Source organism: Trichechus manatus, unplaced genomic scaffold (assembly GCF_000243295.1).
Source record: "Trichechus manatus latirostris isolate Lorelei unplaced genomic scaffold, TriManLat1.0 scaffold00128, whole genome shotgun sequence".
NCBI classification, from domain to species: Eukaryota; Metazoa; Chordata; class Mammalia; order Sirenia; family Trichechidae; genus Trichechus; species Trichechus manatus.
The window spans coordinates 3172982-3189229 of record NW_004444064.1 but is presented as its reverse complement, the minus strand read 5'-3'; the positions used below and the strand labels follow the sequence as shown (position 1 = coordinate 3189229).

The 16248-nt window shown below is 57.4% G+C and overlaps 1 protein-coding gene across 1 annotated transcript in view; it reads left to right on the top strand.

Moving 5' to 3' along the window:
• The window catches only part of COL18A1 (collagen type XVIII alpha 1 chain), an 80870-nt gene that overhangs the window by 43375 nt on the left and 21247 nt on the right, over window positions 1-16248 (top strand). The window contains exons 4-19 of the mRNA XM_012557959.1: window positions 473-620; window positions 2663-2754; window positions 3202-3417; window positions 3881-3907; window positions 5412-5474; window positions 5579-5665; window positions 6048-6101; window positions 6254-6412; window positions 7432-7494; window positions 8728-8754; window positions 12020-12160; window positions 12734-12796; window positions 14331-14357; window positions 15206-15241; window positions 15764-15835; window positions 16087-16122. Of these exons, the coding sequence (XP_012413413.1) occupies window positions 473-620; window positions 2663-2754; window positions 3202-3417; window positions 3881-3907; window positions 5412-5474; window positions 5579-5665; window positions 6048-6101; window positions 6254-6412; window positions 7432-7494; window positions 8728-8754; window positions 12020-12160; window positions 12734-12796; window positions 14331-14357; window positions 15206-15241; window positions 15764-15835; window positions 16087-16122 (1311 nt within the window). The remainder of the gene's footprint in view (window positions 1-472; window positions 621-2662; window positions 2755-3201; window positions 3418-3880; window positions 3908-5411; window positions 5475-5578; window positions 5666-6047; window positions 6102-6253; window positions 6413-7431; window positions 7495-8727; window positions 8755-12019; window positions 12161-12733; window positions 12797-14330; window positions 14358-15205; window positions 15242-15763; window positions 15836-16086; window positions 16123-16248) is intronic.

Genomic DNA, 16248 nt, shown 5'->3' with positions numbered 1-16248 from the left:
GTGTGGTTTGTGTGTGCATATGTGTGTGTAGTGGTATGTGTGTGATGTGTCTATGCGAGTATGCGTCTGCATGGTGTGTGTGTGTGTATAGGGAGATATGTTTTGGGGGCAGGAGCGTTGGAGGTATGGTGTGTGTGATGCGTGTGTATGTACAATATGTGTGGTGTTTGTGTGTACGTGATGGGTATGTTTGTGGCATGTGAGTTTCAGCGTATGTATTTGCGTGTGCGTGTGTCGAGTTGCTGCATGGTGTGTGTGATGTGTGTATATGTGTGTGTCATATGTGTCTAGTTGTATGGTGTGTGTGATGTGTGTCTATGCGTGTGTCATATGTGTCTAGTTGCTGTATGGGGTGTGTGACGTATGCTGTGTGTGGGTGCGTGTGTGGCTGGGTGCGGGCCGCCCGTCGGTAGTGGACGCGCCCAGCACCGGGGTGGTCTGTGTCGGCCGGCCCCGGCTGCCCTCTGCCCAGGCATCAATCGGCATGAAGCTGACAGGCCCAGGGAAGTTAGGGCAGACCTGCTGCCTGGACGAGGCCTTTTCCTCCGCTGGGTGTGAATCCATTTCTCCGTGTCTGGCAGCAGCATTTGTGGGGAGCCCTAAGGGTCTGCTGGAGCGAGGTGCCACGACCCGGTTGGGGTGATGCCAGGTGGCCAGGAGGACACGGGCACATTGTGACAGGGAGGCAGCCTGGGGGTGGGGCTGCCTTCACCCTGGCCCTCGTTACACAGCCCTGCTGGCTGTGGGCCCCAGACCTCCTCTCTGCGGTCAAGGCGGCCTTGGGGCGGTTTCCTTGCTGGCGGTTGGCCAGGGGTCATTCTCAGCTTCTAGAGGCCCCCGGCATTCCCGGGCTCCTGCCCCTTCCTCTACCTTCAAAGCCAGCCACGGAGAGTGGAGTCCTCCTCACCTTGACCCTCTCCACTGTCTACCCTTCTGCCTCAGCTCTCCTGCCTTCCTCGTCTGCTCTTTAGGGCTCCTGTGATCATGGGGCCCACCTGGACAATTCAGGCTGCTCTCCCTCTCATAGTCAAGGTCAGATGCTCAGTAGCCTTATTACCACTTGTAGGACCTAGATGAGTGTTTGATTAAACACCAGTGGGTGGGGTGTTGGCCAGACATCTCCAGAATTCTGCCCACGAGACTTATGTCTAGGTTCTAGGAAATTATATAGGTGTGTGTGTGCGTGTGTGTGTGTGTGTGTGTGTATTTTTTAAGGAAGAGCATTTATTGCTCTTTTGGTTCCTGGAGTAAAGCATGCTCAGTGCAGCCAGCTCAGAAACAAGAAAGAACAAACGAGAATCAATCAGCGTCGTCCCCAGAGGCCACACTGTTCATACTTCGTGTGTCCTTCCCTGAGCATTCCAAGGACGTGAGGGTGTCTGCTGAAGTGGTCACTCCCGGAGGCCACAGTCAGGGGGTGCCTGGGCAATGTGCTAGCCGAGGGCTGGACTTGGGGCCACCAGGAACAGGCTGGCCTGGCGGGGCCTGGTGGGAGCAGGACATGGGGCCCCCGTGTGGTTCCTTCAAAGCCGTTCACCTCTGGTCCCATCTTGAAGAGATTGGCACGCTGGGTGGGGGTGGGGGTGGCGGGCTGGCCAAGAGCAGGGTTGGCAGGCGTTCCCTGTCCAGGGCCAGATGGCAAACATTTTAGCCTCTGTGGGCCACATACCTCTCGAGGCAAACTTATGTGTCTTGTTTAGTTAGGTTGTGTAAATCCATTCTTGCCTGGAGGGCCTTTCAAAACCAGGCAGAGAGGCCTGTCTGGCCCATGGGCAGTAGTTGGCTGATGAACTAGATTAAGGGAGACTCGGCTAAATAGGGCATAAGCCTTGATCCAATCCTGGAGTCCCCCACCCCACCCCGCCTAAAAAGGAAGCTGTGAAGGACAGCATTGGGCCAGCGGGGGAGACTTGAATACAGGCTGTGCGTCAGAGCATACTATACATCCATGTTGTCTCCTCAAGGTGACGATTGTTTTGTAAGAGAACGTTCTCACTTTGAGGACGCGCCCAGGTATTCGGGGGAGAAGGTTATGATGAGGACAGCAAGCTCTCAGATGGTTCGGCAAAAGAAGAATGAAGGGGTGTGTGTGTGAGTGTGTGAGAGAGAGGGGAAGTGTAGAGGTGTGTGCCCAGGGCGTGTGGGCACTTGTGGTACTATCCTTGTAGTATTTCTGTAGGTTTTCAATGTTTTTCAAATTAAGAGTTGGAAAGAAAAAAGCGATGAGTGATTAGAAGGCGTTCTGGATGGGCCAGGGCCTCTTGGTATGAGAAAACCAGGAAGCATCTTCCAGAAGGTTCTGGAAAGCCCTGTTGGCCAGTGGGGCGCCCAGGGAGGGGCAGTTTGCCGGCAGGGAGGTGTGTGCCATCTCTGGCGTTGCTTACAACTGCCTCGTTGGTTTCGTCATTGATTTTTCATTCTCCCCCCATTTGCCTGTTCGGGCAGACACTCCCCTTCCCAGCCCCCCTACCCCTGGACACCCCTAGCTGGAGCACACATGCTTATGGGCTTGGGCTCTCACCGGGGCCAGCTGGGCTCCAGACCAGCACTGAGGGTGCTGGGGGCGGGGTAGCGGTGGGTGTCCTCCCCGAGAGGGCAGAGAGGGTGAGGACCCCCGGCCATGTCTCCAGGTCTGACATGACCGCTCTGCCTCCCCTTCCAGCTCAGACCCTCTCTGGTGTGGAGCAGGCTAGAGAAAGCGACGCCCGTCCTGTGGGCTCAGACGTGGCTGCCGCATGGGACGGCGTGGAAGAGGTGAGGCCCCCTCCACGCGATCCAGACCCACAGGGCCGAGGCCAGGAACCATCAAGGTCCGAGTGCCCGATCTTCCTGGTCTGCTCGCCGGTGACCCCCAGAGGAAGCTCCCAGGGCGCAGTTGTCCTTCCTACCTTTTGTGCCCCACCCCCTACGTGCCCAGCTCACAGTGGGTACGCACCAGCCTCACGTGCCCAGCTCACAGTGGGTACGCACCAGCCTCACATGCCCAGCTCACAGTGGGCACGCACCAGCCTCCCTGCGTCCACAGCAGGGGAGGCTCCCAGCCAGCAATGGCGAGTGTCTGGCGCCAGTGAGGCAGAGCCTGTCAGTGTGCACGTTCTGGACAGTTCAGCCCGCCCCATCCCGCAGAACAGCAGCACCAGCACGCAGGAGAGCTGTGCTCAGCTCGTCCCAGCTGTGCCCGGTTTCCTCTCTCTTTCCTAGGGGGGCCTGAGGCCCAGCTCTACAGGCCTGAAGGGGCAGAAAGGGGAGCCGGGCGCCCAGGGTCTGCCTGGCCCGGTTGGTCCCCAGGGTCCCCCAGGCCCAGCCGTCCAGAGCCCTGATGGCACTGCCGCACAGCCTGTCCCTGGGCTGCAGGGACCCCCTGGACCCCCTGGGCCGCCAGGGAGGGATGGCGCCCCAGGAAGGGACGGTGAGCCAGTGAGTATGCATCTCCCGTCGGTCAGACCAGGCCCTGCTCAGGGGTGGTGGGCTCAGACAGGAGGCAGGAGACGGTGTGGGGGGTCCACCAAGACCAGAGAACAGTGTCCTGGGGCCCCTGGAGATCCCTCCAGGAGTGCTGAGTCCTTTGCTTGTGCAAGAGCGGGAAGGCGTTCAGAGACGCCCCGAGGTTGGGAGCGGCTCACGTGCGTGTGGAGAGGTGGCGGATCGGCATCTGCGGTGTCTGGCCGTTAATATTGCACTGAGGGTTTTAGGGACAGAAGTGGTAAAGTTAGAATTAAAGGGCTTCATCACTGTTACGTAGATAATTGTTTTCCCGGGGAGAATTCAGGTTTGCAGGTGAGCTTGGAACGTAGAAATGGGTTTCCATGTCTGACTGCAGGTGGGAGGGAACAGGAGGGGGTGGTTTTCCATCACTCACAGTCTCTTTTGCCCCTTCCAGGGAGATCCCGGCAAAGATGGAAGGGAGGTAGGCTGGCTTCTCTCCCCCCCGACTTCAGAGCCAGATGTTACCAGTTACATTAGCATGAGACCCTTTGGCTTTGCTTTACCCCGTGGCTCTGTCTTTAAACTCAGTATGGTGATGAGTTTTCAAGATGAAGCCATCTTGAAAATGCAATGTACATTTTATTAAGAAAGTATAAATCTAAGCATTGACAAAAAGATAAATTTCAGCATGTGTATTGAAGCGCGTAAGCGAACAACGAGGCAAATAGAAAAGAAATAGAAGGTAAAGCTTCCAAATTCTTCGAGATGAAAGATACACAGTCATGAAATAACCTGAAAGTGTTTTGGGGGAGGAGGGTGCAATACAGGAAAAAGGAAGACAAGGTGGCGGGAGTGAGTGCAAATTTAGCAGCAGCTACAATCAATGTAAGCGTTTCTATCTTTACGCACTGTGTTTGGGTTTTTAAAGATCAACAAATACTGTTTCCGAGAAACACACGTAAATAAAAGGGCACAATAACGTTGCAGATTAAGGTTTGGGAAACAATATAGCAGGCACATGGTAACATAAAACAAGCAGAAAGTGGGTATTGTAATATTAATCTTAGACATGATAGATTCAAAATAAAAACATTTAAAAAGGACAGGAAGGGATATTTCACACTGGCAATGGAGTGGTCGTTATTAAACCGTTTTGCACTGACAGCAAAGACTGGGATGGAATATGGGAGGAAAGGATCTAATCCACCGTCCTCGTGGGAGGCTTCAGTAGACCTTGCTCCTAAGCCCACAGAACAAGGGTGTGTGTGTGTGGTACGGCATCCAAGTGACTCAATTGGCAAGCTTGCTCTAATAGACTTTGTTAGAATTTCGTGTCCAAGAAACAAGCCACGCACAATCTTTTCCAAGCACACATGGAAGTTCCAACATATGGACCATTTAGGCCACCAAGCTACACGTACCCAAAGTAGCAAACACACAGGCACATTCTCTGTCCACAGTGCCCCCCGCTACATACACAGGTGCCCACAGGAACATGCGTGCATATGCGCATGCACACATAGGCACACCAACGTAGGCGCACCCACACATGCCTGCAACGTGCATGCACATACGTGTGGGTATATACGCATGCACAGTGCAAACTCACACATGTGCACGCACACATGTACACACACGTAAGCACACGTACACGTACATAATAGACAGAGGGCTCGTTATTTAGCCAAGATGTCAATGGAGATGCCACGTACATTTGTGGCGTGGACCCCCAGGCACTGTTTTGAAGTCAGGGACTCCCAAGGTGGGCATGTCCATCTGGAGGGCTGACCCTCGTGGTGAGTGGCCATGTGGCTCCTCTCTGGATTCAGCGCCTCCCTCTGGGCCAGGCCACATGCGAATAGGGGGGTTTGGATCATAGAGCAGGAGGGGCGCTGAGGACACAGCTGCCGTGACATTATCACCATTTAGATGCCGACAGAACAGAGGTTCCTCCCCTGACTGTGCAGCCTGTCTCTGTCTTCCAGGGCGACACCGGCCCTCAGGGCTTCCCGGGAACCCCAGGAGAGATGGGCCCCAAGGGTGAGAAGGTAAGCATCGGCCTGGCCTGGGCGGTGGCCCCTTTACCCTGTGTGCCCTCTGACTGCGTGGCGGCCGTGTGCCCTTGGTGCAATGGGCTTGTTATGTGTTCCAGGGGGACCCTGGGGTTGGGCCACGTGGACCCCCTGGGCCCCAGGGGCCTCCAGGACCTCCAGGACCATCTTTCAGACACGACAAGTTGGTGAGTCCCACGTCTGGGCCCCCTGCCCCGGGGCTCACCCCTGTCCAGGGAGGGTGACCCGGCCTGTCATGTTCTTGCATCCAGGGACGAGGTGTCGCAGAGATGCTCTTGGGTCCCAGGGTGTCCAAGCCTCCAGAGTCCTGGCAGGCTATCAGCTGGCTCTGGGCCTCAGACGTGCTGGGAGCCTGCAGGGGTCCTGGCCCCCTGGGATCTGCCTATACCCCCTTAGGCTCTCCTCGTCCTGGAGTGGGGCCTTCTCTTTGCTTCTCATGTAACATCTCAGAACGCTGGAAGCATGCTGGGGTGTCCGGGGCCTGGGGCGGGGGCGGGCCTGCACCCGCTGTGCTCCTGCTGACACGCCTCTTGGGGCCCTTCCCCTCAGACCTTCATCGACATGGAGGGGTCTGGGTTTGGCGGCGACCTGGAGACCGTTAGGGTGAGTGTCCCTCGGCCAGGGAGTTGTATGTGGGAAGGGCTGTCTACCCACATAAGATCTCAGCAGGGTCCCTTCAGGGGCAGCGACAAGGTGGATGGGAGGTGGGGTATCACTCGAGGGTGCTGTGTTGTGACCACTCTGTCCGTGTCCAGGGCCCACGAGGCTTCCCCGGCCCCCCTGGCCCCCCCGGTGTCCCAGGCCTGCCCGGTGAGCCAGGCCGCTTTGGGGTGAACAGCTCGGACGTTCCAGGGCCTGCAGGCCTCCCCGGTGTACCTGGGCAAAAGGGGCTCCCTGGGCATCCCGGCCCTCCAGTAAGTGCTGCTCCCCTCCCCCTTATCCAGCTAATCCCCCCACTCTCCATCTCTGAACTCCCCGCACCGGGCACCTGCCCGCATCCTCAAAGGGAGGTGGCTCCACCCTGCGTGCTCCGGGGGAGGGAGGAGCGTGAGCATGGTTCTGGGATTGCTGACCCGCTGGGGGACCACAGGTGGGTGGTGGACCTCACAGCGTCTCCCTGCTGGCCAGGGTGATTCTCATGGTGGGGGGGGGTCGTAAAAGATGGCGAGCTTGGGTCCATACCAGGACCCCCACCTGGAAGGTTGGGGGATGGTAAGAAGCCGCGTTTTGCCGACTCACCGTCCCAGGGAACCTTGGAGACCCGCCCACACTGCCCGGCCCCTTGGGGCACACAGGGGCCCGGGGGGCACCACCACACTGCTTCCTGCAATCAGGTGGCTCACCACCAGCTGTGAGCGCCTGGCCTCTCAGTGGTCTGCTTCGGACCTATGACTCCAGCGCACGTGGGCCCCCAGCCCTGTCCCCAGCCCTGTGGACAGCACCCCGGTGTCAGGCTCAGCACACACAGAACCACCACCTCACAGACCCGGCTGGGGTCTCCTGGCGAGGACCCCCCGCGGATAAGCCCCTAAGAGCGAGTTTTTACCTTAGAGAACGTGCTTGGTTTCTGTGTTCCCATGTTGCCAGGCCGCCCTGTAGAGGGTGTGCGGCGTCTGCACCCAGCAGCCGGGTGTGGGCGGCCGCCGCACTGGCATCAGGCTGCCAGCCCGTCTTATCTCCCCCAGTTCGATCAACAACTCAGAAAGCAGCGAAAAGTAGAGACAGCTGAACACAGGCGGTCTGCACTGCCCTTGAATGAAGCTGCTCTTGACATTGGGCAGGGTCTCCTGGGAGCCCTCTAACTTGGCCCACGTCTGCAAGGGCATGGAACAGCCCGCGTGTCCTCACTTCTCTGAGGACATCTGTGGACAGACAGCCAGTTATCTGCTACCCCTTACTCGTTTTCTAGCAGCTTTGCTTTTCTCTCCCCCAGGGACCCCCAGGTCCTCCCGGTAAAGAGGGGCGGCAAGGAGAGAATGGCCAGAAAGGAAGCCTCGTAAGTCACCCCACATGTGTCCAGGAGGCACTCAGCTCAGTGCCCCATGGTGGTAGCCAGAGGGTGGCTGGACCCTGGATGTTTGGGGGCCTGGCCAGGTGACCTCTTGAAGGTAAAAAGCCACAAGCTGCCAACACCAGAGGCTAAGGCTGAGGGTGGCTTTCCTCCAAAAGTAGCTGATATGTCACCGTCACCACCCGATAGCCCAGGGGCTTCGGGCTCCTGGAGCTTGCTTAAAACTGCAGCCAGCTGGGGCTCATGCAAAAATTCCAACCAGTGCTGTTGCATTGACTCCAACTCAGGCGATCCATGTGTGTCAGAGTAGAACTGGGTTCCGTAGAGTTTTCAATGGCTGATTTTTTGGAAGTAGATTGCCAGGCCTTTCTTCCAAGGGGCCTCTGGGTGGACTCCGATCCCCAACCTTTCAGTTAGCAGCTGAACGTGTTCAGCATTTGCGGTACCCAGAGACTCCGTGTGAAAATTCAGGACCTCATTATTGCTGTTTTTTCACGATGAAAACTAGGTTAACGCGGATTTTGACTGGATTTGAAAATTATCATGTTTCAGACAATTTTGGTTACACCAGTAACGGGGAAACTTTCAAGAGGCTGCACAGACCTCTCGCTAGGCGTCACCACTCACGGTTCCCGTGGGTTTCTGTGCATGAGCAGGGGCGGGCACATCTGGCTGGTGAAGATGACGCGGGGTTTCCTGTGAACGTGTAAGAATGAGGCTGTTCCTGGCTGAGCAGAGGGAGACGAACCCTTCAGGTTGCCGTTTGTAGGGTTATCTGGAGACAGTTGAGCTAAAAGAATGGACTGATGGGGGCCACGTGTGGCCCCACCTCACCCTGCACAGGGAGGCGTTTGTGGGGCTGAACAGCATGGGGTGGCACAAGGGGCCGCGCGGTGGCCGGCTCCCGTGTGAGGCCCTGTGTCTACTAGTCACACTCCAGGCAGCCAGGATCACAGCCAAGGGACTGGGGCGTGTCCCTACCTCCCCAGACGTCCTGTCCTGCACCAGAAGGGGTCAAGATGAGGCACGCAGAGTTTACACACAGTGTCTTCAGGGAGCTCCGTCTCCTCAGCTTTCGTTACCAGAGAGAAAAACCAAGCCCTGTGCTTCAGGGTGACCAGCAAACCAGTGACTTCTGGGTCGGAGCACAGTTGTGAAGCGGTTGCTCTCTTGCAGGGCTAATCTGTTATGTAGTAATTCCTCTGTCTTGTTCCACAGGGTGAAGCAGGTGCCCCAGGACCTAAGGTACACAAACCGCCCCATGCTCTGGTCTGCTGGGGGTGGGGGTGTACGGGCTCTAGCGGAGCTCTGTCCGTGGTGCTGCCCACGTCCGCCTGGGCCCTGGCTGTCTGCCTGTGGTGGGGCTCACCAACCGTGGACCCGGCGTTTATCCTGCATGACTGTTTCCACTCTGGGTTGTTGGTTTTAGTGCTGTTAAATCGGCTCCAACTCATGGTGACCCCCCGTACAACAGAACAAAAGCTTGCCCGGTCCTGCAATTTTAAGTGCCTTCCAACGTAGGGGGCTCATCTTCCAGCACTATATGGTACAATGTTCTGTTGTGATCCAGAGGGTTTTCACTGGCTAATTCTCAGAAGTAGATCACCAGGCCTTTCTTCCTAGTGTCTTAGTCTGGAAGCTCTGTTGAAACCTGTCCACCATGGGTGACCTTGCTGGTATTTGAAAATCAGTGTCATAGCTTCCAGCAGCACAGCAGCATGCAAGCCACCACAGTGCAACGAACAGATGGGTGGTGGCTCCTCTGAGCTGGGGTCTGCTAATTAAATAAGGCCAGAGGCATTCTGGTACAAGAAAAGTCGGCAGCTCATGTGAAAACGTGCTCCCAGGGCAAACGTGTGAGAGAAGAGCCCACTGGGGGAACTTTGGGAGGGGGTTGTGAGCCTGCTCTGGGGCGGATGCTGCCCTGAGGGCCTGTGGTCCCCTCACTTTCTCACAAGGGGCTACTTCAGGCTTGATGCTGGGGGTGCCATCCTGGCCCGCCCACATTTCCAGTGGAGGCCGGGGCTGCACTGTACCTTTTGCACAGAGGCCAGCTGGCGGCTGTTGCCCGGGAGGGAAGGCTGAGGGGGCTAGGAGTGTTCTCAGGGGCCCAGACCTGCCAGGGCTGGGAGGGAAGGTTCAGACCCCTCCAGACCAGAGGCTGCCTGCCTGCCTTCCTTCTGGGTCCAGGGCCACAGTCCGACCAGGGCAGACAGCTTGTCTATCAGTGTCCAACCAGGCGGGGGAGGGGAAGGGGCCACCTGGAGACTGGGTGGGTTCCCGCAGGACCGGGAGCCTGTGACCCCCATCACAGGTGGACCCGGGAGGCCCCCTCAAGTCTCCGGCTCCATTCAGATCAAGACCATGGATTCCACCTTGGGTTGGGGGTGGGGGGTGGGCGCTAACCAAAACTTCCTTAGGAGGTCAAAGGGGCTGTCTGCCAGGGAAGTGACCGGACTGCAGGCTGGGGGGTACAAGGCAAAGCCCAGTGGGAGAGATGTCAGTGAGGGAAGGACAGTGACAGGAATCAGAAAGGGGGCTCAGGTGTTAGAGAGCCCGAAAGAGAGCTAAAGTGGCTTAAGGCTTAAAGTAAATGCACATGCCTGTGTTTTCGTTAATTGCTCTCTAGTCTATTCCAGTTCATGGCGACCCCCTGTGTAACAGTGTAGAAGTGCTGCATAGGGTTTTCTTGGCTATAGTCTTCATGGAAGCAGATCTCCAGGTCTTTCTTCCACAGAGCCTCTGGTGGGTTCGAACCACCAAATCTTTGGGTTAGCGGTCAAGCACAAACTGCGCCAGCTAGGGACCTTTATGTGTATATACAAAAATACATATGTATACACGTATATACATGTGTCTGTGTGTATATACATGTATATAACCAACACCAATCCAAACCCGTGGCCGACGAGTCAATTCCGACTCATAGCGACCCTGTTGGACAGAGTAGGACTGCCCCATAGGGTTTCCAAGCAGCTGCTTGGTGGATTGGGTGGATTCGAACTGCCGACCTTTGGTTAGCAGCTGAGCTCTTAACCACTATGCCACCAGGGCTCCATACATGTATAAACACACACATATATAAATACAAGTGTCAAGGAATAATGAGGGAAATATTTTTGGATAAAGTTTAAAACGAGAGAAGTGGCTAAAACTGGGAAAAATACTAAAAGATGAGATTAAAAAGGTTAAAACACAAAATTTGTAACACGAATTTTTAAAGATCAAAAATTAAATGAGCTTTTAAAATATAATAAAAAGCACTAAGGTAGATTAAATCCAAGACGGTAACATTTAAGATTCCAGTAAAATTAGTGCTTAGGTGAACTGGGTGGTTAACTGTTGAAAGTGCGAGCAGACTGTTCCAACGCAGACAGTGACTAGGGTTAAGCAGTTACAGAAAGCCACCCCAGCAACGTTTGGGTATCAAGATGGGTAGAAACAGGAATGGTGTCTCCGGAGGTAGGGGCAGCATCAACAGCTGGTGATGTGCATCCGGGGTGAGGGGACCCTTCCCCACTGTGGGGGACTGCAGGAGAACATGGGGCAGACCCAATGTCCGAGTAGGGACCGTGGGAAGGTGGCACCTGTGTCTCTGTGGAATCATGTGGCCTTTCTCCCACGGACATTTGTGACAGTGACAGGCAGGGGCCCCTTTGTGCCCTGGCTATGTGCTGGCCCCGGGCTCAGCAGGCCTCTCACACCATCCCACTCAGAGGTCCCCTGAGGCCGTGAGAACACTGGGATCATCCCCATTTCACAGATGGGAAGACTGAGGCTCAGAGCAGTTCGGTGTCTTCGAGGGGGCAGAGCTGGGCTCGTGTGCGGCTAACCCTGCACTGAAGCCCTTTGCACAAGCCCACCCCGCCCTCTGCATCCTCCCAGCTCCACCCGCCCCCTCGAACTGGCTCCTGCTGGACTCTGGGTCATTCACACCCTAAGGCGGGACGGGCTGTGTGCAACAGACATGCTCCAGGACTTGTCCTGCATCACACGCGCCTACTGTCCCTCCTGGCTCCTCCCCAAGGCCCTCTGGACTAACTGAGACCCGAGGAAGCATCGTGATCGCTGGACAATGCCCTGCCCCCGCCCTGACTCTCTAAACTTCCCTCTCTCCTCTCTCCCCTCACTCCTTCCAGTGGTGCATCCTTCCTCACCTGCTACAGCTCCTTCTCGCTCCCCCCCACCTGCCGGGGGCTTGGGCTGGAGGTAACACGGCCGTGTGGGCAGCATGCTTCGCCCCGTGCACGGCGTGCACCTGGAATAAGCGCTGAGGCTTGTGTCTGCGTTCCGTTTCTAAGCAAACGCAGTTGTCCCATAAACCAGCAGAAAAAGAGATGCTCTGGGTGTGCCTTGCTTCGTAGAATGTTCGATATCCATCTCTCTGCCTTTTCAGATGTGTTTTAATTGTGATAAGAGAATGTTGGTGCATTGGGGTGCTGTGGATAGCATTGGGGTTCAGCCAAAACCCTGAGGGCCGAGAGTCACCAGCTCCCTTTCCCCCCTGCAGGGAGACCAGGGAGACCTTGGCCCTGTTGGTGCCCCTGGGAAGGATGGCCTGGCAGGAGACCCTGGACCAGCCGGACCTCAAGGGCCCCCAGGTCCCCCTGGGCCCCCAGGGCCGCCTGGGCCAGGATTTGCAGCGGGATTTGTGAGTACCAGCCGCTCTTGCCCCCATGGCCCGCTCCTACCTCAGGCACCTCACAAGCCACGCACACTCTCTGGGCAGGGGACTGACATCACCCCTTCCCAGTAGGCCTCCTCCCCTGCCCAGGGTTAGTGTCTGACCACGGCCCTGTCCCGTCGGTCATCCTGTGATGTGACTCCCGGTCATGTCTTGCATGGACAGTGCCAGGGACAGAGATGCAGAAGGAGCAGTCCCCACCCGCCTCCTGCTGCAGCTGCCTCGGTGCTGGGGCTGCCCCTGGCCCACCCAGTCCGTTTGACCATGTCCACATGATCTCTGGATGCTGAAGGGGACCTACAGCCCCTCCTGAGCAAGGCAGCCCCACAGCCCCATCTGCAGACCCACCCAGCCTGGAAGCCAATAAACCACGCCCAGGAGAGGCCGAGGGGCCCCGGCAGGTCCCTCTGACTAGCAGGCTTGTCCTGTTAGCAGCATCCCACGGCATCGTCCTTGTCCACCCTCGACTCGTCTCTGCTCTTAGCCCGTCCTTTAAGGGAAAGAAGCAGGCCTGAATGTCTCTCCCGTGTTTTCCTCCAGGGCGACATGGAAGGTTCTGGAGGGCCCTTCTGGTCGACAGCCGAAGGCTCCACTGGACCACAGGTACTGCCCGTGGGTGGGTCGGTTAGCATCTGGTGTCAGGACCCTGCAGGAAGGCATCTCTGGCCTGGAACCATGGGACAGTGGCAGGCCCGAAGAGCCACTGGGCGGCTGGTTCCAGGTCACTGTCAGACCTCGGCCCTGCACCTCCCTGGAACGCTCAGCTGTTGGTCGGAAGTCAGCTGAGATGAGAACCTAGTCCCAAGGTGGACAGAGGCCGAAGGTCGTCAGGATGGATCAGCAGGGGCAGAACGGCCCTGGAGATGGGGGCCTCTGGGAGCATTGTTTGACCTGGGTACGGTTCACATTGAACCAAAATCGGGAGCCTCCCTGTGAGTGCCCACCTGGGGTCTGCCATCAGCGTGTGCACCGTCAGGGCTGGACTCAGCAGGGAGTGGCCCCACCCGAGATACCCCGAGCATGATGGGGGCCGGGTACTCCCCCATCCCCCCGCCCGATGCTCCGCCACCGAGTGGCACCCAAGGCTGGCACAGAGCAGGGGCCCTGGTCACGGCACCACCTGCCTGTACAGGGTACCCCTGGCACGGGGGCCACCGCAGCCCTGCCCTGACGCTGGAGGGCCCCAGACCTCGCAGCCCGTGTCATCCCCCAGGGATTCGGCCTGAGGAGAGTGCCTGGCTGGGACAGACCCTTTCATCTGAGCAAAATGAATGAGAATTCTTATTTGGGTAGACATGGATTCCACAGCTTGTGGATGGTTTTCTATTAAGTTCCCTTTTTTGTTTTAATGTTGTCATCTTTTACATATAGACTTCTCTGTTACTCTATTTTCAGTGTTTTAGCTTTTTTTTTTTTTTTTAACTTTCCTTTTATATATTTAAAAAAAAAAAGATCTTAATTTTTGCCAATAGCAGTTAGCTGCTTTCACATCAGACGAGCAGATGTGGACCAAAGATGAAAGAACTGTTGTTGCTTGAACGTGGGGGCGGGGTGACCCCATGGACAGCGGCGTGGGAGGTCTCGGGGCACGGCCCCCCCGATTTAGGTTGTTGAAGCACGTGAACAGCTCCAAGGGGCCTCTTGAAGGGTACAGTGAGGCTGTTTCACGACCACACGGATGACGCAGAAGCCATTGAGACGTCGCTTGTCCATCGCCTCTGAGACCACAGAGAACCTAAACCCAAACGGGCCCACCTCACTCCTCCAGCATGGCTCACGGGCACCACTATCTTTGTTAAAAGGACGCATTCCCTTATATGTATTTTTAGTTAACTACAACGCACCTACAGAGGTCCTTGGGACCGCCATCTCGGGCGGGGGCATACATGCCGCCATGGCAGCCCCACTGAGACCCCAAACCCGCTGTGGTCACTGGCCAGGCAGTTCCCATTCAGTCTACAGTGGAGCTGAGGACAGCCGCCGCTCGTGGGGTTCCTTGGGGTACATTGGCTCCTTTTGATAGTGCTCAATTTTTCTCTCTGAGTCAGAGCTGTGGGCGCTCGGAAGGGCTCCGCTCTGGGTGGTTAAATGTTCCTCCAGCCTTCGCTAATGTCACTGCTCCCTTCTTTGCCCACAGGGACCGCCCGGTGTGCCAGGACTCAAGGTCAGTGAGGGCTAGACTGGAGCCCACACCCCACAGCCCACCGTGGTTTCTGACCCTGAGCGCAGAACTGTGCAAAAGACAGAGAAGCCGAAAGGGGAGATAAAGTCACGCACGGCCCCTCCCTGGACATTGCACGGTTAAAGCATGGTGGCCTTTGCCCACCTTGTTAACATGCCACGAGCGGGGTCCTTGGTTTCCCGTGTCTGCAGTGCATTTACGGACTTGGACAGAAAGACATGGCACAGGGAGGAACCTGGAGCGACCCCCTACAGCCCCCGCCAGTCTCAGTGACAGCTAGGTCCTAGCTTGGGGCAGTGGCGTTGGCTTCCCCTGGAGAACCTAGGAGCTTCTCTTCCAGGCCGTGCTCCATGCCCCCGTGCCCTGGAGGACAAGAGCCCCCTACTTGCCTGGCACGGCTCCTCCCCTTCTCCTTTGGGGTGTATGCCCAGGAGGGCGGGACTGCAGACACAAGAGGACGAGGGCAGAGGGGCCAAAAGGGATATAACTTGGGGGTGGGCTTCTAATGGTGGGAATAATGGAGCCGTTAAGATGACATAAGACATACAGCTTCCAGAACAGTCCAGACCATGTGCCCATTAGCATATGACTTACTGGCCTTCACAAACCAGGCCTCAGGCCCTTTGCATGAGCCACTCTGTGTTCCCGGACCAATGAATGTTGGGAGGGGGCCCAGCCTCGTGGTTCCTGAGAGGGGTGGGGAGGGGGCAGTGTGAGATGCAACCAGGATAATTAGCCCCTTCCTTCCTCTCCATGGGGAGCGGGGTGCACTGCCTCAGGGGTGGGCTGGCCCACACACTGCACTCAAAGAGCTCCTACCTCCATTTCAGGGGGATCCCGGAATGGCTGGGCCGCCTGGGGCCAAGGTGAGACCCTTTTCCCGGGTTCAGGAAACCTACAATCCCCGGCTCAGGGGAGGAAGAAGGCTGCGGCTCCTTCGGTCACATCAGCCCCTTGTCCCCAGCCTCAGTAAATGAGGTGACGTGGGCATGTCCCAAAGGCCCGGCAAGGCCATGGGTGGGGAGGTCTGCATGTTCAAAGCTCCAATCAGGGACCAGCCACCATTCCCACTTGTCTGCCCTGGGTCTTCCTGGCGTGTGCCTGTAAGATGTGCCTGTGTCAAAGGTGACCCCCTTCCCGGGCCCCCACCGCCCAGGGCCTCATCCAGGTGTCCCCGCTGCTCCCCTCCTGGGCTCCGCTGCATCTTTCTGAGCCAGCCAGGCCTCTGCCTGGCGCTGACCACCTGCCTGTCCCCCCTCACCTGCCCCAGCCCTCATGGTGTGAACACAGGGACCTGGCCACCTCCCATGGGCTCTGGGGCCCTTCTCAAAAGCCCAAGTGCTTGCAGCCACATGCCTGACATGTGCTTCTTCCTGTGTTGGGTCCAGGGGGAAACGGGAGAGAGCGGTGCCTCCGGGTTCCCTGGCCTCCCCGGCAGAGAGGGCGCAGCCGGGCCGCAGGTGAGCAAGACTCCTCCAGCAGATCCCTGGGGGGGACAGACGGGCTCCTAGCTGCTGACCCTGCTCCGGGAGCCCTGAGGGGTTGAAGCTCCTGCAGGGACATGCAGAGATGAGCACTGGCACCCGGGACCCTTCCGGGGACCCAGGCGTCCGTGTCCCCCGACTCGATCCTGTGAGTGGCTCCAGCCGACGCCCCACTTGTCTTGGCTCTTGTTCTGCTGGTGGTGATCATCTCTCTCCTATCTCTGCAGGGACCAAAGGGGGACAAAGGAAGTCAAGGAGAAAAGGTCAGCGTCACAGGGCGGGGCCGAGGGCGGAGCGTCTTCAGAGGCCCCATGCGTGGAGGGCAGGGCTGCGGAGGGCAGGGCTGCGCACCCTGAACGGTGCACCCCAGGGTGCCACTCTCTGCCCCA